The following is a 26,247-nucleotide window of genomic DNA, read 5'->3' as shown; positions in this document are numbered from 1 at the left end:
AGACTCTTCATGCCTGCTCACACCGTGGCCCACACCTTTTCCTCTCAGCTAATATCCCCTAAAGACAGAGGGCTGGATGCAGACTGCCCTGACCAGGAGTTGCCTGCACCAGCTTTTGGCCAGGGTGCGTTTCATGCTCCCCTGCTGCTGAGGGCACTGCATCCATTGCCCTGAGGCTCCGGTGCTCTGTGCCAGCCGTGAGCCCCCATCAAACACCACGTCACCTGCAGGACTAGATTAGTACTTGGCTCTGCTAATCCTGGCTGGGATGTCCTCTCTGTTGGTGGCATCTCCTCACTCGTGTCAGCTGCTGACTTCAGCTTGCACCAGAACCTCTAGAACAACACATGAGCAAGTCCTGACAATAACCTGACAATTGGTTAATGCTGGGCAAGTATTACAATCTACCCCCAAGGGCAGTAGTCCCTAACTTCTCATCTGCCTAATAAACAACATTTTATTTTGCTACAAATTACTACAAAATGCTACATTTTAAAATTTTAATCCCATTACTTCCTGCTTCCTTTTCTCTTAGGAGAGGAGGTCAACCTGAAAATTACATCTGCTGTTTGCTGCAAACATCAAAGGATCTTCCATCAACATCTGGAAAGAGGATACAGTGACTTTTGGTCTCTCCCAGACTGTTGACTCATTTAAGCCTCATTGAAATTCAGAAGCTAAATCCATTTGCAAAAACATGATCGTGAGGCATGAGAGAACAGGGCGGGGGAAAATGCAGAGCAAGAACAGAAAGAGGAAAAGCAAACACCCAGGAAAACTCAAAGAAAATACAGAAAAAATATCATACATCTTGAGAAAAGCTGGAGATGGATTTGAGGGAAAAAAATTTGAAATCTGCGTTTTGTAACTTGTGATTAATTCTGAGACTTAAAATCTGGAATTTCTTCTAAATGCCCCTACTGGAGGAAGGGAATGCAACTGGTCATGAAGTTCACACAGGCTTATGTAAATAAGCATGCAAATAAGTTGTTTTCTTTGAGCTTCTGGCCAGTTGCCTCTGCAGGAGGTATCTGAGACTTAAAACTTTGCCCTGCCAGGATCAGGATACCAGAAATAGATACAGAAAAGAAAACGGACCCTTCCTTCAATGGGAATCATGAGTATCAAGAATACACAGGTCACTTAACATTCAGACGGTGTGAACTGCTCGCAGCTCATGCCCACGGGAAAAGACAGAGCTATCTCATCAAGCACAAGGATAAAAGATGCAAGTGGAATGGTTCTAAAAAGCCACCCTACACCTTGAGGGAAAGACCAGAAACCTGCAGCTGACCTTGCAAGGTATCAGGAAAGACTGATGGGGGGGAGGGGGCCAAGAGCACTTGAGGTGGTTTAAGGTGGGACCATCTGTGGAAGTGGCTGCGGTCCCAGCAGTGATTTCTTGCTAACCAACCCCTCTTCCCCTTGTACAAGGAAAGGTGGCCAACCTTCAGGAGGCTCAGGAGCAGCCAAAGAAGCAAGGCAACTACCTCCACACTCTCAGGCACACAAAGCCACCTCTGACAACTCCAGAAACTGTCACTCAGTGTCCATTTTGATCCATTAAAAAATTATAAAAAAAATAATTTTAAAAAGAAAGCTAAAATTTCCCCTTTCCCAAAGGAAAACAGGAAAATAACCACATGTAGTAGATCTCTGCACAGACTCGCCTACCTCATGTGCAGGTCTTGCATAAAAAAAAAAGTGTGAGGAGGTTAGAAGGGATCGGTGGAAATAACATTTAGGTCAGGTTTAAGTAGGTTTAAGGAAGAAAACCTTCACGTGGAACACCCCTTTGAAGCAGAGGATGCTGCAGTGCTTGTATAAATCACGCCAGCCTGTCACGGGATATCACCAACCTGCCAGACTGAGGTGGGAGGGCTGGCCCCTTGCCGGGGCTGCCTCTCCTACAGATAAAGGGTTTCCTCCCTGCTGCCTCCTGCCCTTTAAAAGCAGGTTTGCTCCTTGAGGGAGCTCTCTAAAAGCTCATAAAGCCTCTTGCATATAAACAAAGAATAAATACCGTGGCTTAATGTTACTTACCTCAGAATATGCTTTTGTTCTGAACAGAGATTTAGTTAACTACAAACACAAGCACAGGGGCAGACTACGGTACGCTGACCTGCTGTCGTTTTGGTCAGAAAAATTAAAAAGACCTTAAATGCGTGATTGTCTTTACTGCTCCCTTAGTTCTGCCGTGGGCAAGGGTGAAGTGTAGGCAACCACTTTACACAAATGTTTTTGGATTTTCTGTAACTTTTTTAAAAAGGATTCCTTCTCATACATACTCATTGCAAACTGCTGATTCTGAAGGATCTTCTGTACAGACACAAATGCTATGCTTTTATATTTGCCATTTACCATCACAAAAATCTCCAAAATAATTTCTTTCAGTATCTTATAAATATACAGGATCCATTGTATTAAACATTTCTTTTCATCTATTAGTTAAATGGCTGAACCATTGAAAAATGTAAATTATTAGAAGCACTTTAAAAAAACATAGGAGACTTAGAAAGGAATACAGGCCCCTGCATTCACACAAAAACAAGATGTGCAGGTCCAGAAGATGGGAAGACTTAATTAACAATGTTCACAATGAGCAGGGTGACAGACACACAACAAACGTTACTTGGAATAGGAAATTGTTACTTACCAACCATTGCACTCACTTCTCCTGCCATCAGCAGTGAAACAGTGCTGTTGTACAGGTTAACATCAATGATACCTTTCCGAATTGTTTCTCCCACTTTTGCTCCCAGTAATACTGAGCCAGTGGTTTCAAAAACTGAAGCCAAAATGCAAGCCTGGCGTAAAGTAACAACACCAGAGCCCACAGCTGTTCCGAAAGAATTTGCAACATCATTTGCACCAACGGAAAAAGCTAAAATAAAAGCTATGATAAAACCCACAATGACCATCCACAGGTACTCATCCATTGCCATCTTTCCCCAAACCGTAGATTAGCTTCCCCTTTGCAAATAGTTAATAGTCAAGGCTGGAGGGCACCGCAACGGATTTGGAAAGCAGATTTCTTGTAAACAATGAGTTCTCTCTGGAAAGTGCTGGGTAGTGTTAGAATGTGAAGAAACTGCTAACTGCTGATTTTCAAACTACTATAAATACTGTTCATTTGGCTGCCTTCGGTCAGCAGTGAAACACATTCCATATTTTGCTTCCAAACCGGTACGACTGCGATGTTCTGTCCTGCAACAGAGAAAACAAAACAAAACAAAACAAAAAAAGAAAAAAGAAAAAGAAAATTAAAAAAATAAAAGGGGGGGAATACTCAGCAGAGCTCATAACAATGCGTGTTTTCAGAAGTAAACAGATGATTTAAACCTACTAATGGGGTCCTACCTCAGCATGTGACTGCTCTAATCATAAAGCAATTCAGAAAAGATTCAAATTAGGTCACCTCCAAAGCAATATGTTTCTTGCAATATCACTGACTAAGAAAATATTTTAGGCAATTTAGAAGAATGTAGAAAGTTTGGGAGTTCTGTTTGTGTTGAATTTACCAAGCAGAGCAATAAGCCCTCCTTCTAGCAGGAGGATTCCTCTTGGCTTTTTGCACCTAGTGAATATAAAACATATAGAGTACATGGACCATACCATACAGCCTGATGCCCAGCTGATAAATAACACCTAGCTCCACTGATCTCAGCAGAGCTCTCAACATTTTATCAGCTGCAGCCATGGATATGCTCTTTTGAAAAATCATTTTTTATATATGTCCGTCTAGAAAACACCACTGAAAATACTCTGAAGAACATTAATATTCATCTTTTGCTGTTACCACATCCCATGCAGTAAGAATACAATTTCTTTGCAGCTTTTCAGTCACTGAAACAGCACAATAATTTCAATATTTCCATGTATCCCTACTGATTTAGAGAAGCTTATGAAAAAGGTGCAATGAAAACACTGAACTCTCTGTTTTTTCCTATAGTTACCAATTACTAACAGTTATTGTATTCAAACTACTGTCATAGATATCTTTGAGTATTTATTTTGACAGTTTCAGTTTTATGACTGCCTTTTGAATTACATCTTTCTTAGTCCGATAAAAGAGTAAGCTCTTTCAAAGCAAAAAATGGACAGAGAGAAAGGGAGTAGAAAGGGAGTTTAAAAAATAAAACCTTCATCATCCAAAACACTGTTAAACAGAGTGATAAGGCCCACAGTGATATGAAGATGGTCAAAATGCAGAAGCAAATTTTCCCAAACCACATGCCTCCTCCAAGGGCTAATTATCTTCTGTTACCGGCCACCACAAAGGTGTCCTGTGGCAAGGAGTTAAACGAACATTTAGCAGCAAACATGTATAAGCCAACTCCACCTGTTTTAAGAAGCACTTCTTGAGAGCAGGGGATGTCAGATTAAAGCTCTGAGCCCTCCTGCTCACTCGTTCCCCACAGTCACTTCAATTTCATACAATATTCCCACATGCACAGTTTCAAGATCGTGCTTAATTTCTTTCAATGACTCAAATGCAATACAGGTCCTGTGGTAGCAAGGAGGAAGAGTCTCTGAAACCCCTGAAATAACAGTAAAATTAAAAATTAAGAGATTTTGCATATTCCTGAGGTGCTGGATCCTTGAGAACAACCAAGAGGGAAATAACACATCTATCCATAAGTGTTTCCTAGAAAACTCTTAAATTGATGTCAAAGATTGTTACTTCCTCTACATACACATATTCAGCATAAAAGATGCCCCTCTTTTTTTCTGCAGGCTCCAAACTGGCTGAACAACTGTTGCTCCAGTCTTTTCCAGACACGGAGCAGATATCAATCCTTGAATGCCTTACACTCTAAAATAACATTTCAGAAGGTCTTAACGGCTAAAAACATTTGTGTAAGGATTTTTATACTATGAGATAACATGAGAAAACGAAGCACCAAATCATGTTTTCTGTTTGAAGACTTGTTGCTTTTTTATAATTCATGAGCACTCAGCCCACTGAGTGGAAAAGGACTTGACAGAAACAGAAAAGGCTAATGATATTTGGAAGAAACAATTATGGTTAGCACTTGTTTGCCTGTGAATGAATACAAAACCCCACTAAAAGCATTTGCTAAAAAATTTCTATTATGCATATCAGATTTTTGCTAGGAGATGAAATGTTGGACTAGGGTCCTTCCTTGATTCTGGAGATTAATGATTAAATTCTTCATCCTGTATGGATTTCCACAGCACCTTTGCCAAATTAGCCTCACTGCTCCAGTTTCTTCTCCTGAAAATGAGCAAAGATGACTGAGGTCCATGCATGCACCCACAACTCTGCGATTATATGAGACCCATTTCTTTGGACCAGCAAAATGAAAGCACACCCTTATTCCCAACAAAGATCTGTCTTTTCTCCACTTATCAACCAACCTACCAATTTATTGTGGTGACCCAATTCCTGGGATAAGAAAGAGCAGGGGGATTGTGACATTCCCCCACTGCAACAGAATTCATGGGACAATGTTTGCCAAATCTGGCTCCTCCAGCCACAGCGAGTTCCTGCAGTTTCCAAAATAAACCACTAAGTCACAAGGTTGCCTTTATTAGCTTCCCTGGGAGAGGGTGGGGAGAACTCCTCCAGATGGTCTCAAAGAAATCAAGACTTCAAGTGTGTGTATGTGTGCTCCTAAACGGCCTCATGAAGGCCAAAGAGTCTCCAAAAGACTGTCAGCAGGGCTTTTGGCAAGTGGGTCAGAGAGGCAGCTACATAAACTCCCTCCCTGTGAAATAGGATATATGGCCTCAGGAGAAAGGATGTCTCAAGTAAGAAGTCACCCCTCCTGTCATTTTATGCAAGGTGATGGTTCAAAATAGAGCTTCCTCCAAAACTCAAGAGGCTCAACTTGATGTCCACTGTGTTGGCACAAGCAGCAGCACAGCAGTGGCCAAGCTGTGCCTTTAAGAAGATGTAAATCAAAAGGAAAAGAGGAATAAACACATGTTTAAAAATTAACATGTAGGCTGCCTTTGAATGGCTAGGTGTTACTACTTTCAACCTTAAAAAAGGGTAAGAGATTGTAAATGCTTAAAAAAAGAAAAGAAAGAAAAAGCACATCTCTGCTGAGAAAGTTTTCAGAAATGCAAAATATCCTGCAAAGCAGGCCAGTGACTAAATACAGACTAAATCTTGTAGCACGCTTCTTTCTAGAGCCCAAAATACATCTGGCATGCTCAGACACGCTGAGCTATGCCCCTCATCACCTAATCTAACCCAAGAGCCTGTGGTATTTCATGTTGCCACTGGGATGAAAAAGAAACTGGAAAAAACACCATGCAGTAGGGAATGGCAGGTGATCTGCTCTGTGTGTGACACCTGGAAGTCACCAGCCTGTGTCTCTCCTGTTCTCGTATTTTCATCAACGTGCCTCTATGCAACCCAAATGCAATTCCACCTGACCTGCTGGATGCTGGGAGAGCCTCCCATCCATCTCTGGGACTGAGACCACCTCTGCAGTCAGGTGTGCTATGCTACCACAGCAGACTCTGGGTGGAAAAGTACATTTTCCTATTTAGGCTTTGGATAACCCTTCCTGAACCAGCCCAGCCTGTTCTGCCATGCTGCAAACTCACACTTGGGCATCAGCAGGGCAGAGGAACTGTTTAGGACCAGGAAGCTGCAGGACCTGAAGCTGGAGTGTGCATCTCTGATGGCTATGAGAGTGGAGAGAAATGACATTTCAAGCTGCAAGAAGCTAATTCTGCATTAAGGCAAGTTTTTTAGCTAATAGAGTTTTCTTATGATCCATAACCAGTGTACCATACTTAGGAGGTCCGAGTTGAAGCCTTTTAAGCAGACTTAGAAACTTGCACCTCAGCAAGAAAAATTTGATTTTTGGAAATGCTAAGCATGTCCCTCTGCCTCACTGGCAGATGATCCAGACACCCCCCTCGGACTGTATTTTGTTGTTAGCAAAACAGCCTGTTACAACTCTGTCAACACGGTGCTATTTCTTCCCTCAGGGAGAGACAAGAACAAAACCTAGGTAAAAAAGCACCTTGATTCATGCACAATGACAAGTGAATCATCAGGAAAAAGTTAGGATCTCGTGGTAATCATGAGATCATTTTAGGACATTTACTAAGACAGCTCTCCTGGAAATTATTCACAGTACATTACTAAGCCTAGACAAGTTTTAGTGAAAAAAATAATACTAAATTTGAAAATCAAAGACCTCAGGGTTTGGGGATTTTTGGTTTTGCTAAACAAATTGCTGCTAAAGAGAACAGAGAAGTATCTAACAGCAGGAACGAATGGATACATAAAAGCTCAGGACTAAGTTCAAATTCTAGAGAAGCAATCAGAGTGCATTACCCACCAGCGATCCAACTGTGTGACATAAAGGAACAAACAGAGACGCCGTAAATGTTCTTTAATCTTCTCTTCACCGAAAATTAGGGAAGAACCTACAGCATTTGTGAAACATTGAAAGGTATGCATCTCATACCATCTATAAATCATGCTGTATGCAGCTCTGCTACTCTCAGAAGTTGCCCCATGCTGCAGCTGAAAATTTCCTTCTACTCTGGATGGGACCAAGATTCTGCGATGTCTCAGTTTTAACCGATTTGTTGTTGCCCAAGTATGAACAAAAATCAAAGGACAGCAGCTAGTGTAGCATTTCCCAAAATAATTTTTATGACTACTCTGCTTTGCATTATGGCAGGACAGACAAGGGAGGACAATTTCTTTTCCTCTGCTGTGCTGAAAACAGTAGACGTTTCATGATTGACAGTGGCACTGAATTTGTACTGACAGGCAGGTTCACTTCTAGTTACCAGTGGCTGAAAAGTCTGTCTAAAATGCTTACCAGACAGCAGCTTCTAGGAGGTTAGTCCATACCCTCTCTATTTCTGTATGTTGCTTTTTATACAAAACTGATCTGTCAGGCTTCCCACCTATGTATAAACTCAGGCCAGATCTGGCATTCCAGTCTATGGGTACTAAACACAGCACTGCATAGAAACCAAGCCTGATTTATAACCAGAGCTACTAACATCATTCATATCAATAGTCCTTATCATTTCCAGTTCATGCTCAGGCCACAAGGCTCACAAATTATTTACTTTAAATTACTAACACTACATTCATGATATGAAAGGTGGTATTGAATCAAGTGGTTCAAGACTGAGAACATCCCTATATGGCTCTAAATTACATGCACAGGACTTGTCACAAGGCCAAACATTATGCAAGTTTAATGCTCCAGTACACAAAAAGCACTCCCAACTTACTATTAAAAAAATCAATTACCACATCAGCAGAAGCAAGTTTTGTATCAATCAGTTCCTATTTTAACACATTTACAATGTGTTTAAGCATATTTCAATGCTACTACTTGATATGGAAACAAGACTGAAGTTGATAGCTTTCCAAGGATTCCCATCCAGTTTAACATTGCAGAGAGGGACTGTCACTGTCAGCTCCCAAAACTTCCAGAGGATGCTTCCTTTTCTTAGTCCCCATCAACCTTTTGTTCCCACCACTGAAAGGTCAAAAATGCATATAAAATATCTAGCATGAGATTTTGTGGCTGAAAACATTCACTAGAAACACAGACAGCAGTCACTTTCAGCAATTCTACAAACAAGTAAGAAAGGTAAAGTATCAACAAGTCCTCATGCATTTGCTGATAAATATCTTTTTCTCTAACTAAAGGACAATTTGATCCTTCAGCTACCGAACAAAGTCTTTCTAACAGGCAAGGAGTTTTTATGACTCAATACTACAGATTTTCAAGATCCATTCAGAGAAAACAAGTGCTCATGGTTACAGAAAACATGTTTTATAAAAAAAAATCCATGCAGAGAAGTCTTTAAAACTCACCCAGTATTTAAAAGTTGTTTCAAGAGAAAAAGGAACTAAGTTCTTCTAGCAACCTTCCCTCCTGATTGTAAATACAGGTTGAAGTCTAAAATAGACATCCTATCATTCAGCACAGTCACATCTGAACATGCAAACTTTCAGAGGGTAGAAAGAGGGCTATAACTTACACCAGGCAGTCCGGGGATAAAATTCACTCTGGCACAGGAGAGCACACAAGACAACACCGAGAAGCATCAATGCGAGTCCAGATTCTTATTCAGAAGGTGAAAATCTGCCTCCTCTTAAGCAAAGAATTCTGCTGGGGGTGGGCACTGATAAAACACAACACTGCGTCACGACTGCACCAGAGAGACAAACCAATCCAATGAAGCTCGTATTAAAAGCAACAAAACGTTCCCTTCCCTCCCCCCCACCCCCAGGCACAGGCATAGACAAGAAAGGAAATCTCATTTTTGACTGTCAGCTGGGCATTTTGGTAAGATCAGGTAATCTCTGAGGAGTCCCAGATCTTCTATTTGCAAGCACACTTAAATGCACTTTTAATTCAAGTGCATGTGATAGTAGGGCATGTACATCCAATCTGGGAATGATGTTGCATGCTTGATACTTTATCCATGTCAGTAGAGGTCCCACAGGCTACACAGACTGCAGAAAGTTAAAGATGTGCACAAGTTTTGACTGGATTGATGCCTAAGCAAACAACTTCGCTTTCAACAGTTCAGCCTAAATTACCCAATCCAGATTCCTTCAACCGCTTTCCTTTAAGTGGGAAACATTTTTGCACATAAGTCAAGGGAAAACTAATGTTCGCCTAAAAGTACCCGGCTTACCTTTATATAAAATATGTGCTTTAAGACTATATAATGCAATTAAGCTATCATATTCAGCAAAAAGGAACTAAAATCAAAACTGCATTGTCACAGTTAAAAATATGACAGACAAAAAATTATTTGGACACATTTATGGTTTATAAATAAATGATGCTTTAAATTTATCTGCTAGGTTTTACTCCATTCTGAGTCACTAAAAGGTGTGTAATGATATTTCAACTTAATAAAATTAAATCTGTAAAATTTCTGCATCCTGAACATTTGAGAAAAATCAAATCAATTTAGATTTGTAAACACAGACTTGGAAACATAATCCTTTCCTCATCTATTTTTTCAAGTTTGAATAAAGGATATTTCCTAACAAGAAGTCAAAAGTTTTTTGAATTGGTTAAATTCAACTGCACATCTGCAGGGATAATTTGGTAAAACTGAGAAGTGTTTTACATTTCTTAAGAAAACTCACATGGATTAGCAAGCCTACATCACCTTCTAAAACGCATTAGGGCAAAACTCCAGCTAGAAATCTGCAATGAAGAAATTACATTAAAATCCTCCCACAAAAAAAAAAAAATTATAACTATTGGGCCATGATTATTCTTAAGAAATGTTGATTCTTTATTTAAGGTCAATACCCAACTACTACTAAGTCTGCAATATAGCTGCTTCCTTTATGAAAAGCTACATCTCTTAAGTCTGGTTGTGATGTCTTTCCTTTTGCTTCTGTAATAGCTGGCAAACACGCTTCCAATTTTTAGAAAACTGAGAGGCTAATACTTTCACAATGGTTTTCCCTTATGAACAAAAGCAACATATTTTAACTAGTACATCAATCTTTTCCTGCAGATTATATATCTTAATACCTTTTTTTTTTTAACAAGTAGCATCAATCAACTCAAGTGAGAGCAATCATAATTGTAAACATTAAGTCAGCCTGTATTTCTAGATCTGGATTCCAAAGTTTTAAGAAAGTGAATAAACAAGCACAGAACTTCTTGGAACACTTGTTTAACTTTATAAAGTTAAAAAAAAAAAAAACAAAAACAACCAACCAAAAAAAAAAATTGCAAAATATTATTTCATGTTCTGTTTATAGCTGATGTCTGCCTCCAACCCGAAGGGTCCAAGTAAGCATTAAATCCATCCTAGTTCTCCTTAAAGGACCAATCCCCAAGCCTAGAGTAACCACCACCAGTGTGCAGATGCAGGTAAAAACACTGTCGAGGGGACATGTCCTTTGAGAGGTATTTACTTCAATTTCAAACCCCAGAAGCTGCCAGCCTGACCTGTGGGAATCATCTCAGGCCCAGGAGAGCTACAAACTGGAACCATTTGAGCCCTGCTTCCCACGAGCCAGCCTGGCCACAACGGTGGTTTCTTGTTGACCTAAGCTTCAGAGCTTGGTCTACACGCAAAGCAAAGGATATAATAAACAGCATAGAGAAAAGGAAATATCTTCAAAGTTTTTGTTCTGCTAAATCAGCATTGTGGACTTCAGGCATGGGAAAATTCAAGCCAAGATAGGTTGACCATTAAAAAGAGTTGTAATTTGGGACCCCACTAAAGAAGCAAGCAAAGGAAAATTTATAAGACCACAGAATAAATTGCGAGGATCGGTTTTTGGAAATGGCAGCATCAGTTTGGTTCCCATCAAATCAAATATTTGTAGAAATGATAAATTACAATCTCTATCAGATATCATAATTTGGTTTTAATTGTAATTTATTCTGGTAAATCCACAACTGATAGATCCTTGTTTGATTCAATAAACTCATGCTAGGCAGATTCATATCCAGGCTTAAATAATATAATAGGACAAGCCAATTTAAATATTTAATTTTAATCCCCCTTTGTTTTCCATTTCTGCATCAGCTATTTTCTGAAAGATGCCCAGATTCTCATTTCCCAGTGACCACTAAAACAAAGTTAATTTTGCAACTTAGTGTAACTTCTATATCGAATGTAACTGGCCTTTTTTGCCATTCAGGTTGGGAGGCTGCGTATGTAAGTGATTATTCATATTTTAATACACATACATTTTGAGTAGAAAATAATGGGAGATGAGTATAATTTTCTAACATAAAAACCTGTAAGAATTGGAACCTGAATACCAGTAAAATGCATTTAGTCAGGAACAGAAATACAATAAAAACATCCAAAAGCTGCAGGATGTTGTTCCAGTTACACTGTGCCAGCTTAAATAAGGTTACTGACCAACCACAGGAGCTTCTGGGCTCTCACATACCTGCTGGTACTCTAAAATTGGGAGCCATAAGCACCTGGAACTGGGGACCCTGACCCTGCCTGGGAACCCTTATTTCCCCTCAATCTATAAACAAATAAAATAAAATTAATGAGGAGGAATGAAAACGGGTGGCAAATGGCTGCCCATAGTATCTCAAAGAAATCCAGCTCCTGTAATAACCTCTTCTTTCTGGTATTGAAGGCACCCATGACCATCTCCACAATGGGGGCCTTGAAGCAGGACACCACATGCCAACCATTACCTGGAAATCAGCCCTGAGGTCCTTGAGACTAACAGATTTAACACTGCTCTACCAAACACAGCATCTCTTCTTGGTGCTCTGGTAATTCTATTACACCCAATGAATACCAACAAAACTCTGAGCATCTGCTCTGCAGAGAGCTGCAAACACAGTTCAAGTTAAAAAAAAAGCTAATAAAAGCACATCTGCTTTTGCATATTGGATAGCAAGCTCCAAAACATTCTGTTGTCTATCAGGATAATCTCCAAAAGAGATACGTCCATGTTGCAAGAAAAACCATCTCAGCAACTCTCTGGGAAGTTTAATGTGGTAGACATAAAAATTAAGAAGTCATTTAGTATTCAGGGATGGAGCAACTCCTCTGCTCTAAGGAATCAAACCCCTTGGATGGGCTTTCTTGATGGCTCTGAACTCTGTCACCCTGTCATCCAAACTTTTTTTTTTCCTGCGGGTTCTCAAAGAGGACATCCCACCCCAGTTGGGGGACTTCCACTCCCAGTGGTCGAGGTGAATTAGCTGTGCTTGCACAGGCACGCATGGAGAGCTGCCATGTTACAGCATGTGACTCTGCTTGAGATCACACTTGTCTATGGAGTGAGCGAGCCCTGGGAAATGAAAGGGAGGAACCCACAAGTGGAATTGCTGGAGGCCAAGGCTGGCGCAGAGGATGACACAGGCTCTGGGTGCTGTGTGGCCTGGGAGAGCCATGCTGACTCCAAGCCCTGCCACAGCACAAGCCCATGTCAAGCCAGGAGAAGTTCAAAGGCAGCAACACAATTCTGAAGGAGCAAGGCTTTGGCCAGCACTGATTCAAGCACTGCCCCAGTTACTGCTGGGAACTGGACTTGGATTGCCTGTGACTGCAGTCAATTGACTGGAAACTGAGTGTGCTTACGCCCATAGTAAGACCAAGGAAAAGGGTGAACTGCTGTTCTGAGCCACTCTGAGCTTAATCTTCCCCTCCCCAGACCCATATCCAAAAAAACCCAATCAGCATGGGCACAGTATTATAAAAGCCTTGGCTACTGCTGACAACTCAAGGAGCTAACCTGACATCCTAACAGACCTGTACTGACTTTACACAGAACATAAAAACTGCCCATGAAACACTCCTGTGGCAATCCAAAAATATGCATTTTGAAAATTCAGAGGCTTATGCAAAGATGCCCTTGGTGAGAAGCCAGAGTGTGGTTGCCAAAAGTCAACAATGCAAATTTTTCAGATAAAGGAAACCTGACACGTCCAGCCCCAGATTGCCTGCCATTTCCATTTCAGTTTGGGTTTCAGAGAACAACCACTGTGGAGCCTTCTGTTTGAGCCAGAAGAGATGGCTGGAGCTCCCTTGAGTCCAGCAACCCCCTGTCCAACAGAGCTGGAGTGAGTGAGTAGCTATCAACATGCCAAACCACACTGGCTGGCTCTCATCGACAACCTCCAAAATCGGTGTGGCCCACAGGACAGACCAAGCACTGCTGAAATGAGCTAGCTGAATGTCAAAAGAAGGGAAGGACCAGGGGTATAAGCAGAGGAGGGATGACACCCACAGAGGTGTCAGCCAGAGTTACGGGGGTAAATGGAAGTAGATGACACCAATACACTGTGGCAATGGAAATTTTGCTGCTTTTTTTTCCCTATGAGCATTGCAGCAATAGAGATATAAAGGGGGAAACAGCAATGAAAGCAGTGACCTTGGCTTCATTTCACAGGAATAGGAGCCAAATATTGCACCAGGAGGCTGGTGACAATGCAAAGCATGACTTCTGCCAATTAATAGGTCTGTTTCCCCCTCAAAGTCCAAAAGCTGCTGATCTCTGTTCTTCTGAGTCCACATAATAGTCCACATCTGTGTCCTGTAGCCTTTGCTGATAGAGACATGAGGAGAATGATGGCGAAGCAAATACCTTGAGTTCCACCCACCAGGCACCATTAACGTCCTGGTTGCTTTACCGTAGGTTGACAGTGCTACTGAAGCAAAGAAGTGGCCAACAGATTTGTCACGTAGGCTAGGGATTATACCACTGTCAATGCAACATGCCAAAGAGTGTCCCACAGCTGGGTTCCTGGCTTAGCAAACACCTCCAAGAGGACTTACTAAGGATGTGTGGTCATGTGAAGCAGGTCGAGAAAAGTTAGGCTTTATCTCTCATGGAGAGCCAGGGAGCAAACCCAGTGGTCCCGTGCCAATGTCCAGGTGGAGCACAATGAGTCTTCCTACAGGTTCGGGCAAGATAATGGGACACATGGACTGACAAGTGTATTCATCTTCAGAAAGAGCTTGAACAACTAGGATTTCCCTGCTTGACAGAGGCTGCAGGGAAGAGCAAGTTATTAGGCAGCAGAATACATTTGAGTACATGGCACCAGCAAACAGGGCCGGTGGCTACTGTGCCTCATCCTCAGGAAAAGGTGTTCCCAACAGAGGCACGACGAGGACAGTGATGCGTTACAGCAGCCCGACAGCTGCCCAGAGGAGAAAAGATAGAATGGATGCTGCTGAGAGGGGCAGGAATAGCAAAAGGGATTCCATAAGGAACCCTCCCCTCTTCCCTGCCTTCTGGTGTGAGAATCAGAACTAGTCATGCCAGGATCCTGCTATGCCCACCATGGCTCAAGGTGAGACTTCTCTAGCCTATGCACTTCCCTCACAGAAAATGACCAACCCAACAAGGGGAATGGCACAGCACTGACACAGACCTCTCCACTCCACATAGGCACTGTGAGAAGAGCCACACCACTCCAAGGAAGGGTCCAAATTCTGGAATTAGCTGAAAAAATCAAGCAGAAAAGGAGAAAATACCCCCCCCTCCCCAAAAAAAAAATTATGGCAGGCATGCATGACAACCACACCATGTCAAGAGTCCTCTAAAATATGGAAGAACATGCAGAGCACATTTCTTGCAAGACCCAGAAGGGACCACGGTCTACCTCTGTCATACTGATAAGGAAAATTTACTCACTGTTATCGATAAAACAAATGAGCAAGTAGATAATCATATAAATAAAGAACACTGAATACTCAGGCTAAAAGAATATAAAATATTTTTTCCCTTAAGGAAGTAACCAAGGAATCTAAAATTAATTTTAAAATGGTTGTTTCTTGTCACCAAGACTTTCAGAAGTCATACAAATCATTTCCATCTCTTCTACACATAAATTAAAAAGAGGAAAATTAACTATGCCATTTCTTTAACTATCAATCAGTTTTTCCGCTTTGAATTAAGCAGATGTTTAATTAAATCAAATGAATAAAATTATGTGAGGAGAACAGTTGCTCTGAAACAGTGGAATACATTACTCTCAAAATGGGCTTAATATTTCAATCAACACTGTCTCCAACCCTTTAACCAGATGTCTTTCACAATTTGATTTTTTCTTTAAAACTTCAGCAGACATGAAGACATCTTAATCACTTAAATTAATACAAGTAACTGAATAGATCACAATAAATTTGGGCTACATTACAAGTTTGTTTATTTCAAATCCAAAGCACTATGGTTTTAAAAGAAAAATAATCCTTTATAGTTTTAAAAATTTCTCGATCAAGCAAAAAGTATTTTACATTCTCTAAAGTAATCCAGAACCTGGACCATATTGTTAACTGATGTACTTTCAATCCGGGATATGCTGGTGCACAAATCTAATGTGAAATTCAGGGGTGCAGAAGACCACTCTCTATCTACTTTAAAACTGTCATCAATTACTAAAAGATCTATTTAAAATTTGAAAAAAATTACAAACTGATCCACCGTCTAGTCTCATCCTGGGATTCTATTTTGAATGAGATTCTCTAAGATTTATTCAGAAAACAGAGTAATTGCACATGCTCGGATGCACAGTTCTCCATCAAGAAAGTCTTCCACAAGAGCATGCAGAAACCCACGCTGAGTGTCCCTCATGGGCAAACACCACGAGAGGAGTAATGCTGGGAGAAACTCTAGGTGAACACAGAGGTACAGGTAACACGAAGAAAACAAATGTGCAGATTTACTTGTTCCAGTCAACAACAGTAGCTAAAGTTTATTGATTTCAGTTTCAGCAGCTAAAAATCCATGAAAACATTCTTATATGATACAGACAATACTATCCCATATTCAGATTTCTATCAAAGTAATAAAATAAGCTAGGCTTTTCTCACAGTCATTGCAATTTACTTATCAATTAGTACAATAAAACCTATTTTAAAATGTAAATATTATAAAGTGCAAATAGTTTTTGTATCCCATTGTGAATTAGCAGTTCGATTATATGGAAATATCTAAGTAAAGAGACTGAAAAAATATAACTGTTAGCTACAAAAATAGCTAGACACATTCTCAGCCACTGTCTCTCAACTGTTCTCTTTATATCCACTGTAAAACTATTTCCAACACACTAATCACATCTATTCGGAAGAAACTAAAATTATATGATTTCAAACTATTTTCATTAGAAAAACAGTCCTTTAACAACTGCTTTTACTCTCCCATCTAATTATATACTCTTAAAGGCCAAATATTCAGTCAGTATACAAAAATAACCATAGCCTTTTATTAAGGATAAGACACCAGATAGAAGTTCATAAGAAAAATAAAGATGCTCTTTGCCTGCCTCTACCAGCAATACTTTTCAATATAGGAAAATATATTTACTTTTTAAATTTTAAATACATATATGTCAAAGTCTTAATAAATTTGTATCAGAGACTTACTACAATTAGGTCTGTTCACAGCATCATTAAGTTGTTGGACTGCATGGCTAGTATTTCCTTGGAGATACTTCACGGGACAGCCAAGATGTTAAAAAAGCTACCTCTCCAAAAAGCTCTCTCCTAACTCAATACTAAGTAATCTGCACTTATAACTCCACAGCCCTGACAAGAAATCTTATCCATCTAGAACATTTTTCTGACCAGCAGTCAGATAAAAAAGATAAAATTGATTAATATTTGATTCTGACGTCTGTCTAAGGACACCATAAGAACAATACATTATAAGGTTACTCAAATTAGAGGGCTAGCTCTATTTTTTTCTTTTACCTATGTACCTGTCATACTTTCTATTCAAAGGCTGTTTATTAAATATAAGCAAAACCCCTAGCTTCCTATTTTGTAATGGTGTGAGCTTCTCTGTATTCAATGTATGTTTCAACAAAAAAAACCCCAAATTGATTTCAAGTACAAAGCAGCAGCTATCTCATCCACAAATAAAAACTACAGCGATGTTCTGCTCTTCCTAAAACAAGCTTGAAGCCATGATTATATTAAAGACACAGATGTGAGGGGAGTTTTCAACTTCCAAACAGACATGCAAACAAAGTATTACAGTTCAGGGGTGCAGGTAAATGAATAAGCAAGAAAACTACGTGACGTTTGTGCAGCGTCCTCTCAAATCCTGCAATCCCTTCTAGAAAGTCTGGGTCTACATCTCCCTCTTCTTTACTCATGTTCTTCTCGCATGGCTTGGTCTCAGAAACTTTCCATGCCTGTAACGGAAACTTGAGCCAACTTCTTAAATGTATGATTTCTTCATCTCCACTCATCATCCACTTCTGTTTCTGAGAAGCTCCTCATCATGACACCTGTATCTCAAGAAGCAAAACAGGAAACATCACAGGGATGAAGCAATGAAAGATGAATAATAATATGCCTCTGTGTCTTTAATAAAATCCCAACTTTCATTCAAGTTCCTTTTAGGAAATCAGAGTTCCTTTCACAAGTGCAAAGCTTACAAACCTAGTTTGGCAAAACATCGCGTGCCAAAAATGGGGTAACCAATGGAATCTCCCAATCTGCACCTCTGATCCTGACACAATGAGCAGGAGAAATCCTGTACCAGCTAGCCTTACATACTGTGGAAAATATTATCGGGTGCCAAGCTTGCAGAACTAGTCTGCGGCAGCCAGCTCAACTAAAAGAAACTGCTGACCCATCTGCTGACTTACCCGCTACTGCAAACAATGCCAGTTATCTTTACCCAGGACTCATTTGTCCAAGTAGAGCTCTAGCCCACAAGTGAGCTGAAAAACAAAGATGTAAGTAAGCCTCTCCTCTACTTTTCCCATTGCTCCCTAATCTACACAACTTCCACAGCACACAGTTTGTGTGTTTAAACACTTCTCAGGTACAAAAGAAGACAAAGCTTTCTCTGCATTACAGCAGCTTAACTACAAGGTGACAAAGGCCTAAGGTATTTTCAACCTGTCTGGCACTGGGGTGGAGGGCACACACCTCTCTGTTTCTGCCATCCAAAACCTGGGACCAAGCTGGCCCAAAGCCAACAGCAGCACAGTTTAGACTCTAACAACAAAACAGCAAAGGGATGACTCATCTGCAAAATGGAGACACAGCCATCTTGTGTCCAAAGATGCGGCCTAAACCATTTGTCTGCCTTACAATTTTGCCTGAATGCTGAATGAGGGGGTACTGGAGAATTATTTCTGCAGCCTCCCCAGCCATGAAGCCTTCGGGGTAGATAAGCAGGCACCAAAACCATTCTGCCAGCCAGCTCTCAGTGAAACAGAAGCATGAAAGCAATTTTATCTCTCCCTTTTAGGGTTAAGGCCATCTTTAAATAAACATTAGCATCAAAACCACTTTGTACCAGAAGCAGAGCAGACCCTACATCTTATCAGTTACCACCTAAACTTCTCAGAATTCCATATCCCATCTAAAATCCTTCCTTCTTCTGCAGAAACACTTGACAGCAGCATGGTCCATACGCATGAATCAGAAAGACAGCGTAGTCCTTCACCAACTCCCTGTGAAACAGGGAGTCATTTTGGCTTTCTTACAGCAGAAATGAGGGATAGCTGTAGGGACAGAGTCCCACCAGAGCAAAGTCTTAGCTTTGGTTCTTGCACATCACAGTCAAGAAAATAACTAAGCCTTAGACAGTCAAAGCAAGAAACCCTCTGAGAGTGCTCTGGGTATTACAGAAACAACAACTTTTAAATAACTGGAGAGAAATGTATTTGTTGTGCTGGGTCAAAGAAAAATACATATTCCCTCAATTCTGAACTCTTGATTAAGTCCTTACCTTCAAAAGTGCTTAGAAGGCAAACAATCCCGAAAGCTTGAGCCTCAGTGATCATGCCTGCTACTGAGACATGCTACTGCCTACTCAGGAAAGGTAATTATCACAGATTTCAAGAGTTTACAAGCTTTAAAAAGCACTAAAGCTGAGGCAGCCACAAATGTCCACCTGTCAGGACATTCAAAACGTGTCCATATACCATCCAATTATTTTATACCACAGTGACTCTTAATCTTTTATCATTATGATCACTGTATACAAGAAACAGAAACTATGATTTTACTGTTTTGTAGTCATCATAACTCCATATTCTCTCTGCGCAGCAGAAAGTAACTAAGGACAAGTAATTCAATCTATTATTGACATCCTCACTCATTATTCAGACGTCTACAGTCAGGATATGCACCATATAGACTATAAGACATCCAGGCTGCTCACTGTTGCATGCAGAAAGAGAACTGCAGGAAAAGATTAATAATTGTCAAAAAGATCTGATGCTGGCTGCCACCTGAAACAACCGAGGAATTTTCAGTTTTCTTTTGAAGAGACAATTTACTGGCAGGCTGGTACTTCTAACTTTGATCTTGCTTCCTTCCAACACCAGCAGAAGCTCAGTAACAGAAGTTCTGAAGCTTTGTAGCTCGGTAACAAAACACAGAAACCTCCCAGAATGTTAACTCAATTACAGTATTTTGGCAAGGAAGCCTTCCCCTTATACCCTGGGGAAAATCTTAAAAGATTAAACAGTGCATGTTTTAAAAGCACACATGCCTCAATTATGTGGTGTAACTCTTCATGCACCTAACTGATTTGAGAGAAAAAATATTCTACAGCAACTTGCTTGCAAGACTGAAATTGTTCCTTGTTTCCCAAGGAAACAATGGTTATATAACCACGCCGATTGTCCCATGCACAGAATGTAAACCACAAGGCCAATTTCAACCTAATCTCATGCAGAAGCATGGAGATTTCACAGGTGCTCAATTCCTACGGCAGACTTGCAAAATAAGTAACCAAGGCAGCCCCCTGAGCAACACATCTGGTTCACAAACATCAGGGCAACAGCATGTTTTGATTAAGTATACCCAAGAACTACAAGGAAGTGAGAAGCTGCTCAGGCACTGTGCTGCTGGGAGAATCAGGGATGCTAATAGTACTGCTGTGTAATGGAAAGAGAGAAAGAAGGAAAGATGTGTAAGGTACCACAGTGCCACCAAAACCAAGAAAGCTGCAGGGAAGTCTTATCTTCACTAGTTCAAGTGCTCACAGAGCTACCTTTGAACCTATGGAGCAACACAGCAATGCCTTATGAGCCCATCACATCTTCCATCTGTGTGGGCTGCTGCTGACATGTCAGCAGGCAATTCTCAGGATTCATTAAAGGCACTTGGACAACAGCTCTCCTGTTTCACCAATGAGAATCTGGAAAAGCAGACATACACAGCAGCTCAGGTGGCCTCAGAAAACCCTAAAAAAAATATGTGCTTCTCAAACCCTTTCAACAAGATCCTACCCAGGCAGGGTAAGCTAAGCATTGCCACAACAAGTCAGATTGCTGGTCCATTTGTTTGAAAATCTTGCCTCCTGTGATCAGGACCAGATGCTTCAGAAGGTGGAACAGCTCAGGTAGTGAACAATGATGTAATTCACCCAAAAGGGAAATTCCTTCCTGACCTCATCAATTAGCATGAAGGTTTATGCGCTTAATTTATTTTTAATCCTATTTACTGCAACTCTGGACATTGTTGTTATATATATATAAATGCCCAAGTCTGCTTGGAATCCGACTAAACTTCTGCCCTCGGTAATATCGTGCTGTGTATTTATGCCTAATTTCAAATGTACTGATTTTCAATGTCATTTAAATATCCCTTTGTTCTTGCACTATGGGAACTGGCATAGCCCCTAACCACCTCTGTTCCCCTTCCAAGAGCTCCAGCCTGCCTTGCACTATAAATTTCCATGCCACACTACGCCCTATGACAGAGCAGGAGCATAATCTGAGGATCTTTAAGGCAACAACTGAGCAACTCCTATCAGGTATCTAGCAACATTTCTTTAAGCTACGTTTCTGGGATCTGCAGGAAACTTGGCAGTTCCACCACGATTTCAGCAGGCCCTACCCTTTCTAGATCTTGCAAGCTCACTTTTATGATGTTTTCCACTCCAGGGCTGCCACCCTTATAAGTAAGATGTTTTGCTCTATGTTGTGCCCTTCAAATCCCCCCTTCAAGATTCTGATAAATTTACTTAGAACAGACAACAAGCATAGCTATGCTGGGCTTTTTAAAGGCTGCACAGGAACCTCTCTGAGCAAAGAACTGCCCTCTCATCTCCATGCCTGAATAAAGAACAGGGTCCAACCATGCAACGCCAATCCCATTTTGCTCTTGGCTGATGTTCTTGTGGGGTGCAGGTTACCCTGTGCAATAACTTTAGGCTGTGTTGCTACTTTTGTTCCTTATGGATGAGCTCATGACATATTCATCATTATTATGCCAAGTACTTATTAAAGCTCCAGTGCTCTCTGCTGTTTCTGCTCATACAAGATGTGCAACATGCATCGAGGTATAAAGCCACACCTTCATTCAATAGAAGTTTGGTGGGGGAAAAAAAAGTTATATACACAAGCAGCAGACAAGAAAAGGAGACTCTTAAAACACACTTGAAGTTCTGGATCCTCTTGTCTCCCCAAAACACAGTCATTACGTGGGCTGCATTTTCTTCTCCAAGCCTTTGAAGCTAAAACTTTGTTCTTAGTCTGAAAGTCTTCAGGAGAGAAAGAGAGAAAGGCTGGTATCTCATGGGAAGATGGCCCCCCAAGGAGATGCCAGAGTTGCTACAGCATCTGTGAGAAATACCACACAGTCATCACTGTTTTACCACAAACATTGTTATTATGGGTTTGGAACTGGTGAGTTATGGCAAGAGAATACTTCTTTGCCTCAACCAGAATGAAAATTACACCATTTCATCCCTCTTTGGAACAACCTTCAGGCAAGCAAGAGGTTGAGAGATAAAGCCTGTTCCAGCTTATGGTCCAGAAACAAATGGTGTTCTTTAATGATCAAAATAGCACTAACAGAACTGGTAACAGGCACCACTTTGTCAACAGCTACCTCATTAAAATAATCCAAACACATGCAACTTTTTTCTCTATTTGAGTATCAGAGACTGATTAGTCAATAAAGTGACAGGTCTCATAATGGCAGTAAAATTGTCCTTCAGCATATTTCTCAAGGACCTCTCCATGCTTTTTAATAGTTATAGCAATCTTAGAAACTCTGTTTCAGAGCAAAGATCTTGACACTTTCTTTCTAGGAGGTCATAAATGCTTTCCTGTTCTTCTGTCTCACATGCGAAAAGACAACATACTGAGCTGGGTAACTTGTACAACGCTCTTAGGCAATGCTCAAAGAGTGGTCCAAGCCACAAGGTTCAGAGCACTGCCATACCAGCATCACCAGGACCTCTGATCAGCCATCGAGTGGTTTGCCTTTGGCATTTCAGAATGTGCTGAGGTTGAAAGGGAAGACAGTAATGATACAGAACAATTCTCCCATCAGCAGTGGCAAAAGTAATCTCAGAGGCACAGAGTGCAATGCTTTCACCACTCTGGGGTCATTACTGACTGTGAAGTCAAAAAGAAGTGATATTTTCTGTTTGTCACACACAGAAACAGACTTCGGGTACAGAAACTTTTTTAACAGACTCAACTAAGGTATTTTTGGTTGCTAGAATTCTCAATCTGTTGTGATAAAATTAGCTTTAAATAAATGTACAATACAATACAGTACATACTTTGCCTAAGAAAAAAACCCACTGGCCACTTACAGATCATGTGAACTCAGTTATTTAGCTGAGCTAAAAACATCAATTATTCTGAGCCTTATCTGACTGTAGATTTGGATCTGTTTAACAACAGCACTGCCACATATCAAAACGCATGACAACCCACTGCTCTTTACTAAAGCAAGGAAAAATTCCTGCAAACAATGGTTGCTGCCATTTAACAACACAGTCATGAAGAAAAGAGGCAAGAATGAAAAAACTGCACCTCTGTCTCTATCCTTCCAACCTTTCCCTGAAAAGAAAAAGCAAGTCCTCCTCTTCTGTCAGCCCACCCTTCCTTCCATATTACAGTGTAACAAAATGGGTTGCCTTTGACTATCACTCCCTGATGTCCAACAACCAAAGCTATGGAAGATGATATTTTTACTTTCTTCCCCCCTGCAAGGTTTTCATCAATCAGTAAAAGTTCTGCTCTGTTCTTTCAGCCAGTGTCACAGAACCCGGCTCTGTACTGCTTATCACCATGATCCAAGCAACAGCAAAATAGTTGTTCAAGCATACCTAGTACTCGGTGCTGGGTAAAGTTCACAGCAGCTGTTTGAGTCCCAGAAAGACATCTGAGAGAAGCACCATAAATAACGACATCACATGGAGTCTCCCATTGCACAACCCACATACATCTTTCCTGCTCAGGAATTTACACCTCACACCCTATGCTGTCAGTCAAGAGCATATTACAAACCATGTTTCCAAGATAATCCAGAGGATATTCTGGAAAGTAATACAGCCCTCCTGTTGGCTGAGTCTTTTCAAAATACCTGTTCTACTCCATTAAGAAAAAGACAAATGTTGCTATTATCCTATCAAAACCATGGTATTTCTCAGGAGCAAGCTGTAGATCCACGTGTGCATTTTATACATCATGGATGTCCAAAATCAGTTCCAGCAAGTCTGACAGCCTGGCAGAAACTGAAGGGGACTAGTCCTTCGCAGACTCAGGATCTAAGTTCTCCTTCAGATATGCAAATGTAAAGTATTTTCTCAGACTACAGTTTTAGTAAACCCCAAATTTGAACAGCCTTTTTTCAAGATTCATTCATTTTACTGCTAGATTAAAATTAAACAAAATTCTCTTATAATACCTCATTCCTAGGCATCTGCAAGGAAAGAAACACTTTTCAAAGCAGTGCCTAGCTATAATTGAGAAAGAAAGAAGATATATAGCTATTTCATAAAAATGAGATTTTTTTCCTGGAGTTTTGCCACAAATTGCCTTCGAGGGCTTGGTTCAGAAATTCCAAAGTGAGTTTATTGTTTTTCTTATTGAGAACTAATTCCTTTTAGCAATTCTGTTAATCTTGGAGTTTGAAGTTATTTTTATTAAAGTAACGCCCAGAGTTTAGATATTCCATAAAAAGATCAGGAATTATTTTTATTAAAGTAACACCCAAAGCTCAGACATTCCTTGCAAAAATAAGGCAAAGCACCTTCATTCTTAAAAAGGTTCTTAGTCTTTTCAAATCAAACACAGATTTCACAGAGAAAACTGAGCACTTAGAAGTTTTATCAGCCATTTTTTATCAGAGAGTTGAGGAAAAAGTAATTAAGGCAGGATTTTTCTGCCTAAAAAAATCATGAGCCTTTTGCTCCTAACAGAACATGTGTCTTTTTTTTCCCTCTCTTCTTGCCCTCTGTTATGGAAGAAGTAGTACCGATTCCCACTCCCTGATGTCAGATTCCTCATGAGACATTTGTGCTGGCTTTGGGCTGTTCTGCCAGTAGTTAGTGTCTCAGGTCATCCTCCGGATTCCTCAGCCAGCAGGGAGTCCCATCGACCCAGGCAATGCCAGTTTCCGATGGAGTTTGTTAGGCTACAAAAACCTGGATCATAGCCCTTAACTCTTATGCCACAACAGATGCAGGGCTGCAAAGCAAAGGCTCTTACCTCCATTCTCGAGGGCCAGAGGCACTGAAACCTTCTGCTCTTCAGTGGCAGCTCTGTCTCAAGGACAAGATCGAGCGCTACCTTTTTGTTTGAGTGACTACGTTAATAAACAACACCCAGGTTCCTCACCATGACTCAAACACAGTTGAAGTGTTTGGAGGGGAAAGGGAACGCCTTTTGATCACTACTTTTGATCTGGAGCATAAGCAACCATGACTGAAGACCCGACTTTGTCAGCAAGCCTCCTCCAAATGCTGGTGCTCTTTAGGCATAACAGGCCAAAGACATCATGGATTTAATAACACGTTTTCTAACAAGGTGCTGCTTCCCTGTTGAAGAAGGCACGCAATGTCAATTTTCAATGTCTTTAATGCAGAAATTAGGGCTGGGGCAAAATCTTTTCAATTCCTCCGAAAGAGATGTGAAATTGCAACATCCCCACCTTTCTCCCTGCAGCGTGTATAATTTCAGCTTGCTCAATAGCAGCAGCACTCCTGAGTTCAGGAGGACTTTAAAAGGAGCGATTAAGCTCACGGAAGTAAGCTAACATGAATAAACTGCCCAGGCAACAGGGAAACATTCCAGAGCCCTGTGCTGTCACCAGGCTTTTGGCCAATGCTGCTTAATCATATATGCAAAACATAAATTACAGAAAGATGCATCACTGGTTAGAATATTCTCAATTAATACTTTTGCATTGTGCTCAAGAAGCTTCCCTACAAACTGTCCTCAGACAAAAGCACTGGGAACTTCTCCCCATTTTCTATGCTTCCACTGGCATCAGCAGTACAAGTGGTACAGCAAAGGCTTCCTCTGTGGGTCCTCTCAGTGGATCAGGCAGTTTTGGAAAGGAAATTTGAGAGCAAGTTTAGGACCACTTGAGCATCACTCTGCTGAGATTCCTAACTCCTATGGCTGACTATAAGGCATCATGGCAGCTGCTGCAGGATATGTTCTCATCTGGGCTGAGCCAGCACATACCGGTTCATACTATCCGGGCATGTAACACTGGACTGAAACTCAAAATGCTTGTGGCACAGAGGAGGATATTTTCACTACAAGGCCCTCAGAATTTACGACGTCTCCTTTAAACACAGACATACTCATAGCTTAAATATTTAAGACCCTCTTGAGCCTTGTCACAGAATTTATATAGCTCTATCCAAAAACCTTTGATCTTCTGTGCGGCGCTGAGTAAAAAACCTAGCCAGCCACATTTTGGGTTACGAGCAGAGAGATGACTTTTCCACCACTTAACAGAAGATTATAGTTTTCACATAAGATTATAGTCATGGTTGTAACGCCATCTGAAGACTGCATTTACAAAGAT

General features: G+C 40.8%; 1 protein-coding gene across 4 annotated transcripts in view; it reads right to left on the bottom strand.

Moving 5' to 3' along the window:
* SLC20A2 (solute carrier family 20 member 2) overlaps nucleotides 1-26,247 on the bottom strand; it is a 57,364-nt gene that overhangs the window by 29,568 nt on the left and 1,549 nt on the right. For 2 of the 4 annotated variants that reach the window (XM_082282035.1, XM_082282038.1), the window contains exons 1-2: nucleotides 9,004-9,147; nucleotides 2,657-3,207 (exon numbers count right to left, since the gene is read on the bottom strand). In XM_082282035.1, coding sequence (XP_082138161.1) covers nucleotides 2,657-2,945 — 289 coding nt within the window. In that variant the 5' untranslated portion in view covers nucleotides 2,946-3,207; nucleotides 9,004-9,147. Of the gene's footprint in view, nucleotides 1-2,656; nucleotides 3,208-8,836; nucleotides 8,856-9,003; nucleotides 9,148-26,247 lie in introns of those variants that run through there. The other 2 variants (XM_082282037.1, XM_082282036.1) reach the window with 2 other exon arrangements.

This window comes from Coloeus monedula (assembly GCF_965178545.1).
Source record: "Coloeus monedula genome assembly, chromosome: 5".
NCBI lineage: Eukaryota > Metazoa > Chordata > Aves > Passeriformes > Corvidae > Coloeus > Coloeus monedula.
Note: the sequence above shows the minus strand (reverse complement) of the source record. Positions and strands in the feature narration are given on the sequence as shown.